The sequence below is a fragment of the Neophocaena asiaeorientalis genome, unplaced genomic scaffold (assembly GCF_003031525.2).
Source record: "Neophocaena asiaeorientalis asiaeorientalis breed wild unplaced genomic scaffold, Neophocaena_asiaeorientalis_V1.1 scaffold132, whole genome shotgun sequence".
In the NCBI taxonomy this organism is placed as follows: Eukaryota; Metazoa; Chordata; class Mammalia; order Artiodactyla; family Phocoenidae; genus Neophocaena; species Neophocaena asiaeorientalis.
In genome coordinates, this window is record NW_020173393.1 from 2,904,995 (window position 1) to 2,927,232 (window position 22,238).

The 22,238-nt window shown below is 46.2% G+C and overlaps 1 protein-coding gene across 1 annotated transcript in view; it reads left to right on the top strand.

Moving 5' to 3' along the window:
• Positions 1-3,706: 3,706 nt before the first annotated feature.
• Positions 3,707-22,238, top strand: part of JPH2 (junctophilin 2) — a 62,039-nt gene continuing 43,507 nt past the window's right edge. The window contains 1 exon segment of the mRNA XM_024746807.1: positions 3,707-4,529. Within this exon segment, the coding sequence (XP_024602575.1) occupies positions 4,151-4,529 (379 nt within the window). The 5' untranslated portion in view covers positions 3,707-4,150.

Genomic DNA, 22,238 nt, shown 5'->3' on the forward strand with positions numbered 1-22,238 from the left:
TTTTTTTTTTTTTTTTTTTTTTTGTGGAATCAAGGTAATCTTTGCTTCAAACAGCTCATAGTTTGAGGGAGGAGCCAGTATGTGGGAAGGCACATAACCCAGCCAGGTAACTTGTCTGGGAGGTGAGCCTTCTTCAGCTAAGTCTTTGATGGCTGAGAAGAAACTCAAGCGGATACCTGTGTGCATTTCTGCTCTGTTCTGCATTTTCAGTTCTCTCCTCTCCACCTTCCCTAGGAAGAAGCCATGCTTGAGAAGTTGAGAAAGAAATAGAGGAAGCAAGTGACTGCCCCCTCCGACCAAAGAACAGAACCATGGAGTGAGAAAAACCCTGTGAAAAAGAGAGAATGGGACAGCTACCTATAAAAACAGTTTAAAATTCATCCCAAGACCATTCTCTTTGGTTTGAAAGAACTTGGTTTTCCTAAGAAAAATCTGTTGTAATGCACATATGGCCACAAGGGGTCTCCCTTTCCTTGAAACTCACTGGTTTAAAGGGAGATGCAAAAAAGGGATGGCTGGTCACGTAAGGCCAGTACCAAATTTGGCAAAGAATTTACTTAAACTTTAAGAAATCAAAGTGTCCCTTTACCAATAACACATTTTATCAGTTTAAAAAAGGAAAAACCACAGGGTAACGTTGAGTAAACATGTACTGGGAAGCGTAAGGAGTGCTTCAGTGTCAATATACTTAATATTTAGGGGGTGATTCTTCCTTCTTTGGTGACTATTTTATTAATCATGATAGTTTGAAAAGCAACTTGTCATGTGAGGATAATATTGATATTAGTTAACATTTATTAGGTGTTTTGTCTGTTATAAGCCTTTTTACAGCATTAACTCACATAATACCCAGCCATATAAGGTAGATACTATTATCCTTAATACCAAGAATCCTTTGAGATAGGTACTTTTACAGATGAAGAATTTGTGGCTTAGAGAAATTAACAATTTGTCCAAGGTCACACAGCTTCTGAGGGGCAGAATTGGGATCTGAACACAAATCTAACTCCACAACTATCTACCTGACACAGCCGATGGTAAGTAAGTGGATGCATGAATTTGTACATGATTAAGGAACTGTTTTTTAATTTGAAAACATACAGTGGTTTTCTTTTTTTTTAATGTGTGTCTGTCCAGTTTTCCCAGCACTACTTGTTGAAGAGACTGTCTTTTCTCCATTGTGTATTCTTGCCTCTTTGGTCATAGATTAATCAATCATAGGTACGTAGGTTTATTTCTGGGCTCTCTATTCTGTTGCATTGATCTATGTGTCTGTTTTTGTGCCAGTACCACACTGTTTTGATCACTGTAGCTTTGTAGTATAGTCTGAAGTCTGGGAGGGTTATATTTCCAGCTTTGTTCTTTTTCCTCAGGATTGCTATGGCAATTCGGGCTCCTTTGCAGTTCCACATAAATGTTAGGATTATTTGCTCTAGCTCTGTGAAAAATCTCCTGGATATATTGATAGGGATTGGACAAGATGACTTTTAAACCCCTCCCCATTTGTGTGTGGTTTTTTTTAAATTTTATTTATTTATTTATTTTTATAAGCAGGTTCTTTTTAGTTATCTATTTTTTACATATTAGTGTATATATGTCAGTCCCAATCTCCCAATTCATCCCCACCCCCCACTCCCCCCACAGTCGTTCTTAACCAGGGATGAGAGTCAGATTCATCTGAGGAGCTTTTAAAAAGAATGCAAGTGCCCAAGCCTTCTCCTAGGACAATCTAACTCAGTAGGTTTGAGATGGGGTGGGACTCTGTTCATGTTTTTAAGTTCTACAGGTGATTCTTTTTTTTTTTTTTCTACAGGTGATTCTTACACGTACCCACCCTTGGTAGGGAACCACCGTACGGAGCTGTACGGTGGCTACACTTATGCAGGAGGAACAGCTCCCTAGAACACAGTAGCCACCAGCCTTAGAACAGGATTATGGTGATTTGGCTGGCATTTAAATACAAAGGGTATTGAACTCCCTCTGGCTTCCAGTTTGAGATGCTCTTTCCTCTCCCCTGGAGAGCAGAGCTAGAAAGAAACTTGTGATTTTCCAAAGACCCAGCAGAAGTGGCAACAGCAGAACTCTCTGGGGGCAGCACTGAGGTGCTCTCAGCTGTGAATTGTGCAAGCAGGCCGTTGGTCAACCCGCGGGAGGAGTGAATCAAAACCCAGATGATACAGTCTTTATCTACTGCTTTTTGCTGCATGTCATCTTGGCAAAGAACCAGCAGTAGAGAGCTGTGGGGCTGGGTGTTTCTACCTGGGGGTGAAATGTGGGCAGAGAAGGGCTCTTTAAGACAGAGGGTTGTGAACGAGGAAGGAACCAAGTGGTAAGAACCAGGATCAGCTGGGGTGAAGGGAGAGAGGCTTTTCTATCCATTCCTTAGACAAGAACACATCTTCTGCAGCGACTTTAAGTGGCCTAAGTCATCATGGGATTTGGAGTATGACGGATTAGTCTGAAGTCAGATAATAATAGTTGAATGTTCTCAAGTCACTTCTGTGCTTGCTTTTTTGGTGATTTCTATCCTCCTCCTCACCCATCTCACACACACACACACACACACAGCTTCCTGTGCTTGGTGGCTCCTACCTTTCCCAGAATTACTCCGTGTTCCTGGTAACCCTGGGCTCAGTTGGAATTTCCAGTCTTTAGCCTTGGCCACTGTCTCTCGTCTTGGAGATTTATTTGTCCCTTTCACTGGATTTTGGTGGGAACCTGAGTGCTGGTCAGTCCCTTTGCTCTTGACCCTGCCCCAAGAGCTTTCTGAAGTCTGGCCTCCCAGGCTCTTAGGACAACACAGCAAAAGAGAGCTTGGAAAGGGAATTAAAAAAAAAAATAACCACTGCGCCACCAGGGAAGCCCCCTTGAGTATTTCTGAGACGACCTCATTCCAATACAACCAGCAACACTGTGTCTCAGAACTAGAGAGAGGAGGGCAGCCTCCCTGCCTGTCAGAAGAGAGAAAGGGAGTGATCCATGACCCGTGCTTCTTGCACTGTGTTCTTTCCAGGGTTTTCCCAGGGTTGGGGGGAAGGGAGGGAATTTGGGGTTGTGCTAGACTCAGACTCGCTTTATCTTCCCAACTCTTGTCTCCAGAACCTCACCTCTCTTCCTGAGTTCGCTCCTCCACTCTCAAAAGCATATGTGAACCCATGCCCCGTTCCTTTCTCTTTAGGTCACCAGATTCCTTTATGGGGTTGGCAGTGGTGCTATAATAGCCCCAGGTCCTGCGGGAGCATGTGAGTGGTGCTGGGGCTGAGATTTGCTAACTTCTATGCTCTGGGGGATTCTAAGTGCTCTGGGACCGGGTGTTCTGCTGGTCTTCCTCTCCTGTCCCTGCCTGCAGACTCAGGGGACCAGTTAGGTGGAAGGGAGCTCTTACCCAAGAGAAGAAAAGCCACCAAATGTCCCCAGCTGCCCACGCTTAGTTCTCAACTTCCCGTGCTCATCCCTCCAACCACTCCCTGAGTCTGAAGCGCTAGCCCAGTTTGAAATACCCCTCCCACTTTGAAGGAGGCTGGGCCGGCCAGGGGGTTATTTTGGGAGCAGCTTCTGAGCTCCAATGGCCTTGTTAGGGCAACACTGACCTTTCCATCCCAGGAGGAGGGCAGGATTGGAGAGGGGCGGGGCAGGGGTTGGGGAATCACAGCCCTGCACACCCACCGGGGGTGGAGGAGAAGGGGGCCAGCCGGCTGCAGGAATTCAGCCTCGGGCTGGGGGTTGTCACCGAGGGGGAATTTCTCCTCTTTGAAAACGGACTGGGGACCCCTCCACCCTATCCCTTTCACTGCACTTCTTAAAGGGATCACACCGTTTTTCCTTTGACTGCATGGAAGCCAGGTTTGGGACACTCCGTGGACACTTTGAACCTCTCCTTCCCACTTCCTTCCCAGCTGGCAGCCTTCCTCTGGCTGAGTGAGTGGGGGCCTCCCAGGCATGGCACTGACCAGCCGACCCAGTGCTGACTTGGCTCCTGGGTTCCTTCAGCCTCGGGTGGCATCTTGCTTACCCCCTCCAGGGGCGCAGTGAGTCCGGTGAGGGGGGGGGGCGGCCCTGAGCTGCTTGGAGAGAGTCGTTGGCACCACCCCCCCCATTGCCCTCTCCCCCGAAGCTGGAGGACGGTGAGGTGGTCAGGGGCTACGATGAGATGAGCGGGGGCCGCTTTGACTTTGATGATGGCGGGGCGTACTGCGGGGGCTGGGAGGGGGGAAAGGCCCACGGGCACGGACTGTGCACGGGCCCCAAGGGCCAGGGCGAATACTCGGGCTCCTGGAACTTTGGCTTTGAAGTGGCGGGTGTGTATACCTGGCCCAGCGGAAACACCTTCGAGGGATACTGGAGCCAGGGCAAACGGCATGGACTGGGCATAGAGACCAAGGGACGCTGGCTGTACAAGGGTGAGTGGACGCACGGCTTCAAGGGACGCTACGGAACCCGGCAGAGCAGCAGCAGCGGTGCCAAGTATGAGGGCACTTGGAACAATGGCCTGCAGGACGGCTACGGCACGGAGACCTATGCAGATGGAGGTGAGCCCAGCCTGGGGCCTGCGGACCTGGGGGAGGGGCCAGGCAGGGTGAGGAAGACGGGTGGTGGGTGGGAAGATCCAGGGGCAGTACAGCACCAGATCAGAGGTGCCAGGATGTTATCTGCTGTGTGGCTTCGGGCAAGCGGCTCCGCCTCTGTCTGCATCCATTTCCTTGTTAGTAAAGTGGGGTCAATAACGGAGCTATTGAGAGGATTGGCAGAAGTGCTTCTAATGCAAGGCCTGCCATAGAAATACACCTTCAGTAAGACACTACTGCTACTGTTGCATGCTAGGTGTACCATCAGATGTGGAATATGCTCCAGAAGAATTGGTGTCTAATGTCAACTGTGCCATGAAAATTATTTTCAATCAATAGATCATGAAAAGTATTCATTCATTCATCCATCCATCCCCCCACCTGCTCACCCATCCTACACATACCCATTCATCCATCTGTCCACCCACTCATCCATCCATCCACCCATGTATCTGTTCTTCCAACCATTCATCTATCTATCCATCCATCCATCCACCCATTCATCCATCCACATATCCATTCATCCATCCATCCACCCAGTTATCCATCCATCCATCCATTTATCTGTTCTTCCAGTCATTCATCCATCCACCCATTTGTCCATCCACCCATCCATCCAAGCATCCTTTCATTCAGTGCATATTCCTGTAGTACCACCTATCCACCAGGCACTGTAAAAAGGGTTCGATATAAAGAGGAACAAGATACATCCCATGGGTTCAAAGATAGGCTTGTGGACAAACAATTATACACAAGTATTCACAGAGTGCTGTGGCAGGAAAGAGAAGTTAGATTTGAGGAGATCAGGGGGATGCTTTCGAGGAGGTGACATCTGAACTGAACCTTGATGGGAAAATTATGTTTGAGAAGCAGATAGAGAATGGCCTCAGGTGCAGGATGGGCTCCTGACTGGGCTACCAACTGGTGAATGTCTGAGGGCCCACCCTCGAATGCATCTGGATGTTAACAGGTTGTGTCCCTGGAGTTTCTATGGCACTATGGCGGCCACGCAACCCTGGCTGGAACTGAACAAAATCTGGCTCCACGTTTCCTAATTTGGTGACCTTGAGCAGTTTGCGGAATCTCTGCAATTCGGTGCAATTAGGTTCACCAGATGCTTATGCCGGACACTACACTACACACTGGGGACAAGTAGAGAGCAAGCTTCAGATTCTCCGATTACCAAATGGAGATAACCCTTGCATGCTTGCTGGACATCAGTTATCCATGCAAAGTGGTGCAAGGACGCACGTGCTGAAAGTTCCTTCTTTCCCCTCCCCAAACCACGGTTTGTGTGTGTTGGGGGCCTGGATGTGAGTCTCAGGGACACACATTTCTGGGAAACTAGAGGCCGATGTCCCAAGATGTCTAAAACGGGGGAAACCCATTCGTTCATTCATGGATCACCAACTATGTGTCAGGCACCCTCCCACAGTGAGTCCTAGGGGCCAAGGCAGTAAGCAAGCATAGTCCTCAGGGACTTCCCTGTCCGGTGAAGAAGACAGAAATAAACCAGAAAACAAACATATATGCAATTTTCAGAAGTTACTAATGTTATGAAAAAAATAGCAGAGAAGGGAGAGAGTGATGTTTTTGGATGGGGAGTTCCTGAGAAGTAGGGTGGAGAGGACTAGAGAGGGAGGGAAGATCCCAGGCAGAGGGAATGGCGACTGCAAAGGCTCTGAGGCAGGACTGGGCTCGGCATGGGTGAGGACAGCAAGAACACCGGAGCGGCGGGATCCGCCTGACTGAGCCGAACAGGCCGGGCTGATGGGGCTGCCGCTGGAGTGGCAGGCATGGGCCAGGTCACACACACTTGCAGGGCCTTGGGTTTTAGCCTAAGTGTGTCCAGGAGCCTAGAAAGGTGTGTCATCGGAAGGCCTGCCTCCCTGGTTTGTCAGAAGCCCAGACTCTCCTCCCGAAAGGGACAGCCCCACATCCAGGGGGCCTGGAAACCTCATAGATCCTCTCCTACGAGTGCAACCCTCCAAAATTAGATGTGGCCACTGCTTCGGAAAATCTCTTTAATCAAACTGTCATCAGTTCTCCCAGGGGTTGTTAAGGACCTGCCCTTTGCCCCATCCTGGACAGTGTTGAGGGGAATGTGGACAAATAAGATCCTGTGATTAGGTACCATTGGGAGTCAGGCAACGCTGGATTATTCCCCTCCCCCATCATATTATTTGATCTCTTGGAGCTTTAGTTTCCTCATCCCTAAAATGGATTTATACTGATCTCTCCTAAGATTTCTCATGCGATAAATGTGTAGTTGCCATTATTACTATTAACTATCATCAATTCATTCAATAAATATTTACTGAGTGATTATTAGGAAGCCAGTGCTACGCTACACTGGGTGGGTGGTGGGTGGGTGGTGAGGAGAGTGTAGAAATGAACAGGATGGGAAAGGTTCCTGCCTTCCAGAGAATCTAAGAAAAAATTGTGTTGGGTGCCAAGCAGGGATGTGCCAGGGACTAAGGGAGCAAGAAGCAGGCAGCTAACCAGACTGAGGCAATCAGGGAGGCTTCCTGGAATAAGTGGCAAGTGGAGCTCTGAAGTACCAGAGTGAACCAGGTGACAAGGGTGGAGGACGTGTGCTCCAGGTGGAGAGAGCAGTGTGCAAAGACTCTGAGGTCCAAAGCTTGCCATCCAGCGGATATCAAGCTGAAACCTTCATCTTATCCCCAGTTTTGAGAAGTACTGAGCTAAGCGATAATATGTCCCCTTTCCTCCACTCCCTACCTTACCTTGCAGTCCAATGTTACAGGTGTCTGCCTGCTCCAAACCCAAACTGGAGACGTTGACTCATTGGCAAAATCAATTTATTGGGTCATGACCTACATTTTAAAAAATGAAAGAATAGAACAGAACAGAATAGAAAATATCAAAGTGTTTCATAGAGAATGAGATAAATTATTGTTTCCTGAAATGTTTGTTCAGTTGGAGATATATGTATATATATACATATATGGATATATGTATATATATTGTGTGTGTATTAAAACGTCTGTGTTTCTACATTGATGACTACCGTCTACTAATATCTCCACACAAAGTACTTAATCAGGAATAAAAGATGACCCTTTAAATTAAATTCAACAATATAGAAAATTCGCACATTATTATTTTCATGATTTCATGGTAGATTAATAAATTATTCATCATGGGCAAAAAAATGTGTTTATGAGTGTGTCATGATTCAAACATATATATTTTTTACTGCAGGTCACGGTCAAAAGAGTATGAATATCACTGTTCTAAAGTGACTTGACCTGGCATCTTCATGGAAGCCCCTGCCACTCCTAAATCCACAGACCTTCTCTCTTCCCCATGCTTGTTGCTTTGGCTGGAAGTTAAGCTCCAATTCTTTGCTGGGAAGGGGAAGGTGGTCAAGGCAAAGGAGCTCCAGCCTCCCAAACTCTGCCCTAAGCCTCCTGGCACCCCCTCCCCTGCCTATAGCCCCACATTCCTCCCCTGGCCATATATAGCAAAGCTAAAAATAGCTGCTGACTTAAAAGCCCAAAGCCTGCAACACCCGGTCCTTAAGTAGTAAGGTACTGCCTGGCGGTTTCCTCCCCAGAGACCCACAGACTCCAGGACTAGAAGGGCCACTAGTGATCTTTGCTTTCCTCAGATCTTGGCCTGGGCCTGAGCCTTGGCCTCAGAGGCCCATAAATGGCCTGAAACTGCAGGCAACATGTGTGCCTGTGTGCGTGGACTATCTGTGTTTTTCTGGGAGGTATTTCCTCAAAGAGCCATCAGATTCTCCAAGTAATCTGGTGCTCAGATAAATTCCAGAACCATGGGTCTAGTTCAATAATCCCCTCCCCAAAATGTGCAGTAGGAAAAAACCAAGCCCAAGGTTGCCTTTTTTTCATGAAGTTAATAATAATAATAGTTAACATTTTTGGAGTAGGAACGATGTGCCAGGTGCCGATCGTGGTACGTGGCATGTGTTGTGTTATTTAAACTTTCACAGTAACCTTACGGAGAAGTACTATTGTTACCCCTCTTTTATAGAAGAGGAAACTGAGACAGATAGTAAGTATTCTCTCGTGGTCCTCTAGCTGATAAGAGGCAGAGGTGGAATTTGATCGTTGTAAGTGATAATTAAATATTTTTTACATATTATGAATCAGTATTTTAATAAATGACAGACAGCTATACAAAATAATCAGGACTGGCTACATAATTTGGGGGACACAGTGCAAAATGAAAATGTGGGCCCCTTCTTCAAAATCAGTAAGAATTTCAAGATGGTGACAAGAGAGCATTAAGCCAAGTTCAGGACCCTTCTGAGCAGGGTCCTGTGTGACTACACCGGTTAAATGCCCATGAAGCTGGCCGTGACAGTAGTAACAATGGTCTTGACCATTTGTTGAGTGTTTACTAGTTTTTATCAGGCTCTGTGACAATAGTAATAACTGTCTCTACCATTTACGGAGCTTTTACTAGTCTTTATCTCTCAGGCTCTGTGCTAAGAATCATACGTTCATTATATTAGTGAGGTTTATTTTTTATTTTTCCTTAACATAATTATATATATATATATTTTTTTTTTACTAGCTATCTATTTTATACATATTAGTGTATACATGTCAATCCCAATCTCCCAGTTCATCCCACCGCCACCCCACCCTGCCACCCCGGCTTTCCCCCCTTGGTGTCCACGTGTGTGTTCTCTACATCTGTGTCTCTATTTCGGCCCTGCAAACCGGTTCATCTGTACCATTTTTCTAGATTCAACATATATGCATTAATATATGATGTTTGGTTTTCTCTTTCTGACTTACTTCACTCTGTATGACAGACTCTAGGTCCATCCACGTCTCAACAAATGACCCAATTTCGTTCCTTTTTATGGCTGAGTAATATTCCATTGTATATATGTACCACATCTTCTTTATCCATTCGTCTGTCGATGGGCATTTAGGTTGCTTCCACGACCTGGCTATTGTGTAAACAGTGCTGCAGTGAACATTGGGGTGCATGTGTCTTTTTGAATTATGGTTTTCTCTGGGTATATGCCCAGTAGTGGGTCTTTTTAAAAAATATTTATTGGGGTATAGTTGATTTATAATGTTGTGTTAGTTTTAGGTGTACAGCAAAGTGAATCAGTTATACACATACATATATCCACCCTGTTTTTAAAGACTCCTTTCCCATATAGTCCATTACAGACTATACATAATCTGTAATACAGAGTAGAGCTCCCTGTGCTTTACAGCAGGTTCTTGTTAGTTATCTATTTTATATATAGTAGTGTGTATAGGTCAATCCCAGTCTCCCAATTTATTACTGAGACTTCTTAACAACTCTCTCATCTACTACACTAGTGGCTTTCAAATTTTTACGACTACAACCCACCTTAAGATATGTATTTCCCATTGTAATTCTATGCACACACACACAAAAACATAAAACTGAAGCAAATCATCATGAAACAGTATTTCTCTTCCTATATGCTGTACTTGCTCTTTTCTCTTTTATGAGCTATTATTGATAGAATTATTGTTCTCTCTTGTTGAGAGAATTAAATGATGCCCTGATATACTTAAAATACTTAGAACAGTGTTAGGCATGTGGTTAGTGCTCTTTATTATTATTACATACTGAAAAAATGATATTTTAATGTTTAAGTATGAGACCTGGGTCAAAAACACAACCTTCTATGCTCTGGATACAGATTTCTTTATCCTTCCCAAAGCTGATGACTTAAGCTCATTTTAGCCCAATTGACTCTGAACATGGGAGCTAAATGAACTTGCCAGGCTACAGGCCGAATAATACCTGATGTCACATTATCTGGGCCTGTGATATGGGTTCCTTGAAGCAACTTAACCTCCATATTTCTTTACATATTTGCTCTGCAAAGGAATATCGTTTCTATTGATCTATGTGTCTATCTTTGTGCCAATATCACACTGCCTTGGTTAGTGGAGCTTTAAAACAAGTTTTTAAATCAGAGTAAATCCTCCAACTTTGCTCTCCTTGTTCAAGACCGTTTCAGTTATTCTAGATCATTTCCATTTCTATATAGATGATAAAACCAGGTTGTCAATTTCTACTAAAAAAGCCTGATGGAAATTTGATTAAAAATGCATTTGATGGATTATGCTGAAGTATATTCAACACAACTTCACAATTAAGATAAACATAAGAACCAAAGGCAGTTTGTAAAGAGGTGACGGTATTATCTCTTCACTAGAGAATTTAAGAGACCCATCCATATAGGTCTATGGAAACTGTCTTGTTGCTTTTTAAATTCTTTTTTTCCATTTTCTTGGATCCTAGTTAGTTTTCTAAAAATTTGCTGCATTGTTCATACTGATGCATTCATTACATTCATTTATTGTGTGATTATGAGTAAAATAATTACAGAAAAAATGCATTTGATCTACACATCAATTTGGAGAGAATGGCCATCTGAACAGCAGTGAGCCTTCCAATCATGGACATGGTATATATCCCTATTTATTTAGGTCTTCTTTAATTTTGTTCGGCAAAGTTTTCAATGTCTTGCACTTTTTTTTGATAAAATTAACAAGTATTTTACTTTTTTATGATATTATAAATGGCATTTTAAATTTCATTGTTCCAATTGTTCACTGCTTTTTCAATCCTTTCACCTTGCTAAATTAATTTCTTAGTTTTGGTGTGATTTTTTTGGGGGTGGGGGTTGTTTTTCAGATTTAAAAAGAACGTCTTTTAATTTAGAATTTCTTGATTGCTTTTAAAACTCAAGTGTAGAAGTCCTAAGAGAATCTGATGGGACTAAAGGAAGCCTGTGTTACTTAAACACTTGGGGCTTAGAGTAGCCAGATCTGGGTCCAAATCCCAGTGGGGCCACTTCTTAAGTCTACAAACATAAGCGTATCATGTGAGCTCTTTCACCTTCCATTTCCTTTTTTCCATTAGGGATGTCAAAATCTCCCTCAAAATGTGATTGAAACAATGAAATGAGATAATACATAAAAAGGACTTGGCAGGATGCCTGGCACGGAGGAAATGCTGAAACATATATTCTCTTCCCTGTGTTTCTTTTACAGTCCAAAGGGCGAACTAATTCAGGATGGCCTGAACCACACCTGCCTCCGTTTGGGGAAGAATATTTCAGTACAAAACGTAGCTTTTGATTTTGGAGCACTTAAGTAAGCCAAGACTTTGCTTAGTTCTGCCTTGGGTCCTGCCAGTGTAGATGGAACCCAAGACAGGCATGATTCCATTTCGAATGTACAATCAGCATAATTTAACCTCATCTTGGAAATCTCATGTCCCAGTTCACAGCCAGGGGGTCAGCATAAGAGTCATCTGGGCTGCTGTCACAGCAGCTTCTTGGCATTTATCCGGGACTCCAGGGGAACAGAGTGGACCCTCAGTGAGACAGGGAAGTGGATGTCACTAGTCCTCTCTGCAGCCTTGTTTTCTGGGATGCATGTGTCCAGTTGGCCAAATCTCCCCAGACGTACCCCTGTCCAAGGCCAGGCCCTTGGCATTCATCGAGCTGGCTTGCTTCCAGGGCCTGCTAATTTCATGTCCCCAGCAGCTGTTGCTTGGACCAGCCCTGGCTGCCACACCTTTGTGAGGAATGTCCAGTCTCATTTTCTAAGGGCCCTGGTTGAGGGCGGGGTGTGGGGTGAGGGAGACAGGCTTGCTTCCTGCCATAGCCCAGAGGGCCGCTCCTGTTCTCTTCTTTCCTTTCCCAAGCCAGAGCCACAGAGTAGGTGGGCTTTGGGTCTGGTCAAGACCAAGGCCTCTACTTAACTACTGCATAACTGGGAGTCGACTGACCCGGACCCGCCTGGCAGAATCGAGAGGGCGATCAGGGGCAGTGGGAACTCCAGAAGCCTCTCCCCCTAGGCGAGTAGTGAGCACCTTGTGCCTGGAGGTATTCAAGCATGTGCAGCTGACCATTATTTGAACCGTGTAGAATGGGGGCCACACCCTGAGGCCTGAGGGTGGGCCGCAACCTGCAGGAAATGCTCTGTGTGGCACGCACAATGTTTTTCTTACTTTTATTTTTAATTAAATTTGAATCCTTTGTGAATACCGTCTTAACAAAGTGATCAAATTTCACATCATTGATGACAGGACAACCAGACAATAGGGGCCTTTGTTGGGATGTGCAGAGAAGGACACAGCATCCCCTATATAATATTCCTGCCGGGAAGGTGTGGTACAGGGTAGTTCACGCAAGGCCTGGTAGGCCATTGTAAGAATCTGGCTTTTACCCTGAGAAAAATGCGGGCTATAAAAGTGACAGGCTCTGACTTTGTTTAGAGGACTTCCTTTGGCTACTGTGTTCAGAGGCGGTTTGGGGGCAAGGATGTGGTACAGAAAGGGTAGAAGCAGGGAGATCAATTAGTGTGTCTATTGCAATGAGACATGACGATGGTTTGGACCTTCAACCTGGATCAGCAGAGGTGGGGAGAAGTGGTTGAGCTCTGGGTCTGTTTTGAACCTGGAGCCGAAAGATTGGGCTGATAGATTGCATAGGGGGAGTGAGAGAAAGAAGAGTCAAGGAAGCTTCCAAGGCTTTGGCCTGAGCCACAAAGGATGGCGTTGCCCTGAGCTAAGATAGGGTGAGGGTTTGAAGAGGGAAGGTCGGGAGCTCGGTGCGTATACTGAGAGTCAGCAAAGCCCGTTAAACACGGCACGTGGGCGTGAGGTGAGGGTTGTGGGCGGGCGTGCACACAGACAGGGATCCCTGAGCAACCAGTGGGGGGTCTGAGCCCAGGCCGTCTCCCCTTGATCCCTTTCCTCCCCCACACTCAATTATTTCTGGCTTCCAAGGCCCTCAGCGTTGTTGAGCTGACCCAGGGCCTGGCAAAGATGCTTCCCCCGAGGCCCCAGGGTTGTCAGCATCCGCTCAGTGTCACCTGATTAATCCCCTGTTGGTGATCCTGCGAAACCAGAGACAGTGGAGTTTGATGGGAGGTAGCATTTGGGGGCCACAGGAGGGGACTTCGGGACCACCTCGCAGGCGAGCCAGAGAGCAAGGCCTTGGGATTGTTACAGGAAAAACGGAAGAGCATCTATATGCCCACCCAAAGGGACTATTCAATTAATTCATAAGACCATGCCAGGAAGTACGAAAACCATTAAAAAGACCGAGGCAGAACTACACCTCAATTAAAAAAAAAAAAGTTTAAAAAGAGAGAGGGAGAAAAAAAAAAACAAGACAGAGACAGGGACTTCCCTGGTGGTCCAGTGGTTAAGACTCTGAGCTTCCACTGCAGGGGGCGTGGGTTCGAGCCCTGGTCGGGGAACTAAGATTCCTGTATGCTACACGGCGCAGCCGGGGGAAGGGGGGAAGGACAGGGACAGACCCACCTATACTCATATGGAAAGGAATCTAAGACATTTTAAGCAAACAAGAGCCACTGGACAAATATTTATTGCGGGGGGAAGGTGTTAGGGTGGGGAGCAGCTAATCTTTTAGTTCACTTGTGATATATACAGGCTTGTAAATAAGTAGAAAAGGTCCTGGAAGGACTGAAATTGTTAACAGTGATTACCTCTGGGGAGACAATACAAGAGTTTTTTTTATTTTAAATACTCCTCTGTTGTTTGAATTTTATGCAATGGGCATGTGCAACTTTGTAAGTTTTTCAGAAGTGCTCTCCCCGCAACACGTAAACGTTTATACGCTGACATGCTAAGAAGCCTTCAGGGTACAAAGAGAGTTTGGAGGCTCTAAGGAGAGTCCCCCGGAATCTAGGCTCAGATCCCAAAGGAGTTCCCTTCATTCTGCCCCACTCTGGGGTATTCAGCTCTTCAAGGTAAAGCAGGATTGAAAGGGCAAGGAAGGCAGGCGATCTGTTCTTTAGTGCCAGCTGAGTTACTGCCTGGCTGTGTGGCTTTGGGTAGGTCCCTGTACCACTCTGCGCCTAAGCTTCCTCCCCTGTATAATGAGGGGCTGAACCACACTTACTCCTGGAGGTAAGTCGATTTCTCGCACATGCAACATCAGCTACTCGACTGTGGCTGCCCGGAGAGGTGGTAAGGGGAGACTGCTCCGCCTTATTAGGATTCAGCATCATGATCGATTAACAATGTCTGTTGTGGACACAGGATGGGGAAGTGGTAGCCCATGTGACAGATGACTTGTTGCCTTGGACTAGATGGTCTTCAAGGTCCATTCCAGCTGTGCCTTTCTTGGGATTGAAATATTCTCACTTACCCCCGAGTTGAGGTTGTCTATGACCCTGTTGTGCATGTGTGGATATCAGGAACGCGACAGTCTGTATTAGCTACGGGGCACTGGCATCAGCTCCTACTGGTGCATGACGGCCCATTGTTAAGTTTTCAGGAATTTTGCAAGCTGGCTGTTCGACCGCTGGTAGCTTCACTGGCCAGGGTGGGAATATTTAGATGATGGAAATTGGCCGACGCGATGAATCAGGGTTGTTTGTTTTTCCAAAGAGCTGTTTTACCAGCATACCAGGAACAATGTGCTAATATGAAATGCACTTCTCTCCTTCCCACCCAAATTTAGGGCAACCAACCCTCCCAGTTTCCAACCCTCCTGGTTTGCCTGGGAACTGTCCTAGTTTTAGTACTGAAAGTATTAAAGTTTCTTGGGAAACCCCTCAATCTCAGGCAAACGGGGATGACTGGTCACCCTGCAATCCTTTCCCAAGAAGTGAAGGGAGCCAACATTTATCGAGAGTCTGAGGTCTCTGCTAGATAACTCACAGGACACTTACAGCAACCCTGCAAGGATAATTGCTTTGCTTCCTTTGCTGAGCAGAGATAGACTCAAAAAGAACTTGTCCAGGGCCAGGTACTCATGTACTCATTTGACAGTAGCTGCTGGATGCCTTCTCTGGGCATCACATTGAGGGCTGGAGATGCTGTGGTGAGCAAGGCATTGGGTCCCTGCCCTCAAGAGTGTGCATTCTAACAGCAGAGACCAGCATTGGACAGTTATTTAATTACAACATGGGATAAATAATTTGAAGGGCAAGTAGAGGGTTTATGAGCTGATAATGGGTGAGCCTAGTCTGGTCGGGTAATCAGAGAAGGCTTCCTTGAGGAAGTGATCTTAGCCTTGAGGCTGAGATCTTAAGGATGGGTGATGGGAGGACCACATGGTGCCGGACAAAAGGAATACTGAGTGCAAAGGCTTGGAGGTGGGAACGGAGCATGCTGTGTTCAAGAAAAGGTGGGGGCTTCCCTGGTGGCGCAGTGGTTGAGAGCCCGCCTGCCGATGCAGGGGACGCGGGTTCGTGCCCCGGTCCGGGAAGATCCCACATGCCGCGGAGTGGCTGGGCCCGTGAACCGTGGCCGCTGAGCCTGCACGTCCGGAGCCTGTGCTCCGCAACGGGAGAGGCCACAACAGTGAGAGGCCCGCGTACTGAAAAAATAAACAAATAAATAAAAAAGAAAAGGTGGGAGCACAGAGACTGGGAGAGAGAGTGGGATACATGAGGCTGGAGGGTTGGCAGGGCCCAAGCCAAGAGGGCTTTGTGGGTCACAACGAAGAGTTTGAATTTCATCCTTACAGCAGATGCTGTGGGACACCCTCAGACATGCCGCAGGAGCAGGGTCCTCTTTTCCCCAGCTGCCGGAAGTTTGGGCTGCTGATGGCTCATAGCTGGCCATTGCCCTCTGTCAAAAGGAGGTGCCCCCCTCTGGGGGTAACCCACAGTTAAGGACTAGTTGATACAGGAGTACAAAGACCCAGCCTCCTTGCTTTGATTTTGGACAACTCTGAAGGGCCATACCAGCTCCAGAGATCCCCATGCGATCCAGTGAGGCTTTAGCTGCAACTGTTCAACTTCTTCCACTTATTGAAGCCTGCTTCCTTCCTTATGGCTGTTTGCCCTGAGAGCCCTCCCCCCAAAATCACCCACATGCAATCTCAGTCTCAGAATATGTTTCCTAGGGGACAATCCTCCCTCAAGGTACTGGGAAGCCGTCACAAAGTTTTACGTGGGGATAACCTGATCACATCTGCATCTTACAAAGGAGATGACTCTGGCGGCAGCGAAGCTGGATTGAAGTGGGTATCTGGGGAGGCAAAGACCAGGGCAGACGCTACTGTAGTTAACCAGGGAATATTGGCACAGCCCTGCACTAGATGGACGGAGTGGAGATAAAGGGAAGTGGGGAGAGATTAAAGAGATATTCAGAGTCAGGTCTGTTTCCAAAACCCAAGCAATTTCCATTATTCTTTGCTGCTCCCAAAGATGTCTCAGGTTTGACTTGCTCTCTCTGGGACACAGGATCCATGGTCTTCATCAAGGTGGTATGGGTCCCCTATAGTCAAGAGCATCTATGTGGCTGTCCATGGCATGGGCATGTGTGTTCACCACAATGTGCATTCCTGGTTTACCTCATCTGATTTAGGGTGCCTGGACAACAGCCGTGACCCTTGGACTCTTCTGGCGCTCACTCCCCTACCTGCCATGCTCTATCTTAAACCCTGTCTGAAATCTATTGTTGATGCTTCCATGGTCCTGCCCAAAGATCTTGAACTAACTTCTAAGACTACGTGAGAGGACTTGGAGAAGGATCAGAGATGGCTGTTGGACAAAATAGACAATATATAGACAAGATAGCGGCCATAGGTGGGAAGAAGTGATGAGAGTTTGGAGGAAGGAAGGTGGCCTGGGTAGGTTTCTGAAGGTGGTGGCTTTGAAAGTAGGCTTTGGGGGATTTGGGGAGGAAAACTGAGAAGGTGAGCTGGGACCAGGTCATGAAGACACTGAACTGTCAGGTAAGGACTTCCATGGGCAGTGGGGACCCCTGGAGAGGAGCTACTCCTGATTACTTTCTCTCCATCTCTGTTCAGTCCCCTAGGGATACTGACAGTTGGACCTCAGTTTCCTAGAAATAGGCAGGTGTCACTGGCCAGAGGGGATGGTGTTCTCAGTAGTCATTCTGTATTTGGAGGCAGAATCCATGGTCTGACCCACAAGTCTCTTCTCTGTCTCCCCTTGGGTTTCTAAAACGGTCATGCTTTCTTCCGAGCTGAGGTTTGGGTGAGGGTTTCTGAATCTTTCACTTGTAAGGGGTATTCTGAGGTTCTTAGAGGTACAGAGGAGAAAGCACTGGCCAGGATGCTTGGCTGTGATCACCAACAACTGCTACACTGGTGTGATCATAAGCAAGTTATTTACTTTTTTTTTTTTTTTTTTTTTTTTGGGGAGTGTCAGTTTTTCCCACTGTCAAATCAGAATGCTAATACTTGTATCTGTTTGGATATTTTTTTCTGTCTGCAAGTAACAGAAAACCCTAACTCCAGATGACCTAAACTAGCCCTTTCCAACAAAAATATGACATGGGCTCCAAACATAATTTAAAATTTTCCAGTAGCCACATTTAAAAAGGTGAAATGAATTTTAATCACATCTTTTATTTAACCCATTACCCCAAATATTATAATCTCCACATGTAATCAATATGTAATTATTAGTGAGATATTTTACATTCTTTGTTGTACTAAATCTTTTTATTTTTATTCATTTATTTATTTATTCATTGGCTGCACTGGGTCTTCGTTGCTGTGCACTGGCTTTCCTAGTTGCGGCGAGCAGGGGCTACTCTTTGTTGAGGTGCGCGGGCTCTAGAGCGCAGGCTCAGTAGTTGTGGCACGTGGGCTTAGTTGCTCTGAGGCTTGTGGGATCTTCCCAGACTAGGGCTCAAACCTGTGTTGCCTGCATTGGGAGGCGGATTCTTAACCACTGCGCTACCAGGGAAGTCCCTGTACTAAAACTTTTAAATTCAGTGCTCAATAACCACACGCATCTAATGGCTACCGTATTGGACAGCACAGACCTTGTTTAATAAGGATATTTCTAATCACACATAAACAAGAATCCAGAGGTAGGCAAGTCTCAGGACTGGTTAATTTGGAGGCACAACAGCATCAGCAAGACCCAGGTTCCTGCTACCTTTTTGCTCTGCCATCCACAGAGTGTCAGTTTTGTTCTCAGCTAGTTCCCCTCATGGTCCCAATATGGCTGCCACAGCTCCAGGAGTCATGTCCACATGCGACAACATCCAGCAGAAAAAGAGGGTATGTTTCTCCACAAGTACCTCTTCAGAAGAACTAAGAACTCTTTCTTGTCTCCCTTGCCCCACACCTTTTGCTGACTTACCTCAGGTCTCAATGCCAGAGTTCATCACATGTTCATATGCTCATGTCTAATCCAATCACTGGCAAGGTGGATAGACTTGAATGCCTGGCCTTTTTTTTTTTTGGCTGTGCCTTGCAGCTTGCAGGATCTTAGTTCCCCTACCAGCGACTGAACCCGGGCCCTGGCAGTGAAAGCACCGAGTCCTAACCACTGGACCACCAGGGAATTCCCGAATGCCTGGCTTAGAGCAATCAAGATTTGCCCCTGGATTGGAGACCTTACTCTGAGTCACATGGGAGGAATACTGGACCCTGGGACAAAAATTAAGGCTGTATTAGCAAAGAGGACAATTGTTGTTGGGTAAGCAACAACCAACAATAGCTGTACAATAATACCTGCTCCCCTGACCCCACCAGGTTAAACTGATGTGCGCCTTATGGTCATTTCCCAAAGTGGGTTCCATGGAATACTAATCCTGACAGGTGTTCTGCAAGAAGGGTCTTCTGATTAACTAGCATCTCCTCACGGAGACTCATGGTCCCCAGGAGCACTTTAGGAGTTCTGACAAACTCCCACAGGCAGGAAAACTCTCATTTCATTTAACCTCCTCAAACAGTCTTGACTTCAGAATTGTTTTTCTTTTTTTCCATGATAAAATACATTAACACCAGTTTTGCGAAACACAGTTTTTGGAGATCCTGCCTTAATGGATTATTAAGTTATACAGCCAGGAAAATTTTCCACAGGCCATACACCTCCAGTTTGGCCTCTTATGGTCAGAACCGGATGAGCCGTACCTACCACGTTGGGAAGATTCCTGCAGACCAGGTAGTGGATAGAGGCCCCAGTGACTCAGGCCACAGGCATCCTTTTCCTGAGAAGGAATGAAAAGTGCAGTTTTGCCCTAACTAAACTCATCCAAAACTTGGATTCAGACCCTATGGGAAAGTCGCACGTCAGGGTGCTGGCGTGTGGTTACTTGCTTATTTTCCTAGACTTAGTTTTGATTACCCTTTCGGTGTCTTCCTTCCCTTGCTTTCTCTTTGTCAAAGCAAATGTATTCACACTGACGTTTAAAACCACAGAAGCCCTCTTATCTGATGTCATCAATACCAAATGCAAGCTGGTTAACTGAATGTTAGAAAGATTTTTAAAATGATTTATATATCTTATGACATTTATTTTCATTTATATCACATTTACGTATAGTGTATAGATATTCAGTCTTTTTCATTCACTAATCTTTTGATGGCAAAGCTTTTTTGGGGGGGGGAGAGAGAGACTGTGCTTCGCGGCTTGCGGGATCTTAGTTCCCCGACCAGGGATCGAACCCGGGCCCTAGGCAGTGAAAGCATAGACTCCTGACCACTGGACCGCCAGGGAATTCCCGGCAAAGCCTTTTTTATGATGGCAGTGGAGTTTCCCACTGTCTTCCATTCCTGTAACGTATCATCTATAATTTCCAGTTTCTGTTGGTTTCTTTAAAATGGAGCAAGAAATTAAAGACACTGCAACGTAGTCCGAGTGTAGAAAACGTCTAGATTTCTATAATTTTGTTCCAACCTTTTATAGTTATCCCATTCATGCCAAATTTGGGAGCGATTTTTAAGGAACTGTCTCCCTGTGAACATCCAAAAACATTCAGCTTGTGTTTGGAGAAGACTCTTCTTCTGTACACTCATAGTCCATTGGTTTAGAGAACAAATATTAATAAATAACAAAATTTCAATAATGAGTACAATGGAGGTAAACAGGTTTAGGAACAGTCTTAAATAAACACACAGTTCCACATGTGGGAACAGAGGCGTGGATTTGCTAGGGCATAGGCTGCTGGCCAGGCACATCAGGGTGCTAAGGGCATCAGTTAGCAGGTTTTACAACAGAAGAACAGAGCATGGTGGCTAACTGTAGGTCAGTGGAAAACTTTTACAGAATTCATATTAGAATCATCTGAGATGCTTTCCAGTATCCACAGCAACTAAGTCATAATCTCTGGCCCTGGGGAGTGGATCTTAAACTATAGATGTGGCTTCCAGAAACTCCTCCATCCTGTGTGTTTAGAGGGTGTGGAGGCAGGTCTCACTGATGAGCAGACCCCCAAATGTTCTTCTCAAGGACAGAAGTTCTGAGGCCCGACTCAGGGGTATTCCCAAACCAGCGAAAGCCGGGCATTCCAGGCCACCAGCCCGGTCTCTTACCAGCACACACACCTAGGCAGAAAACCAGAGCTGGTCTCATTCTCTCCCTCTGAGTTCTCTCTGTTCTCCCTGGCTCCTCTTCATCTTCCCAGTTAATCCCAGTTAATCCTTTGCCAGCTTTTCTGAGCAAAGACCCTGACCTGCCAAAAAGCTAGCCTTTATTGAGCACTTGCTGTGTGCTAGCTGCCTCACATAGAGTTCACTTAATCTTTGGTCAACCAACCCTCTCCACTCCACTGCCAACCAAGATCTGGATCGTCATCTCTCTGGACCACACTGCTGGGGCTGCTTAACATTTATTTCTGATGATTGATTAAATCCAGTCTATTGCTGGCACTAGACTCCAAGCCCCTTGAAGGCAGGGACCACGTCTATTTATTCACACTGCATCCCCAGCACCTAGCCCAGTGAATGCAGGGTGCACTGCAAATACTTGCTGATTCAAAGGAATGAATGAAAAACCATATAAAGTAGGTATCATTACCTCCATGTTATAGGACAGCTGAGGCTTACCGGGTTTCAATAACTTATGCATGTTTTAGAACTATCCAGTGTCAGAGTTAAGGTTAAAACCCAGGTTATTCTATACTAAACCTGAAGGGGAATTGCAGGGAGAAGGCGATATTCAGGTTTTATTAAACTTAGGAGCCTGGTCTGTATATTAGGACTACATTTACCATGGTTACAGACTTCACCAGCCTTTTACAAATAGCCCAATAACTCCCAGAGTTAGATGTGAGTATTCTCGGTAGCCACTGCCAGTCCCTACTGAGCACTTACCATGCGCTGAGTCATGAGGGGAAAGAAAAATGCAGTTCCTGCCCTTGAAAGAACAGCAGGGTGTCATTCAGGAGAAAATCCTCCCAGATTCATCAGATGTTAACTCACGGCTTCCTCAGGCCTGGGAACTGTGCTAGTTGCTGAGATCACAGCAAGTAAGCTAGGTATGATGCCTTCCCTCTTGGAAGCCACAGTTAAGGTGAATAAATTATCATAATAATCAGTTAGCTGCTTCTACACACAATGCCCAGAAGTACTGATATCATGTGGTAGTACTCAGGGGGAAGGGCTCAGGAAATCCTCCTGGATGTAGTCAGGTTTAAGCTGAATCTTGAAATATCACTAGAAGCTGGCCAGGGGAGGAGAAAGAAGAGCACACCAAGAAAAAGGGAAGCATCGGGGCTTCCCTGGTGGCGCAGGGGTTGAGAGTCCGCCTGCCGATGCAGGGGGCACGGGTTCGTGCCCCGGTCCGGGAGGATCCCGCGTGCCGCGGAGCGGCTGGGCCCGTGAGCCATGGCCGCTGAGCCTGCGCGTCCGGAGCCTGTCCTCGGCAATGGGAGAGACCACAGCAGTGAGAGGCCCGCGAACGGCAAAAAAAAAAAAAAAAA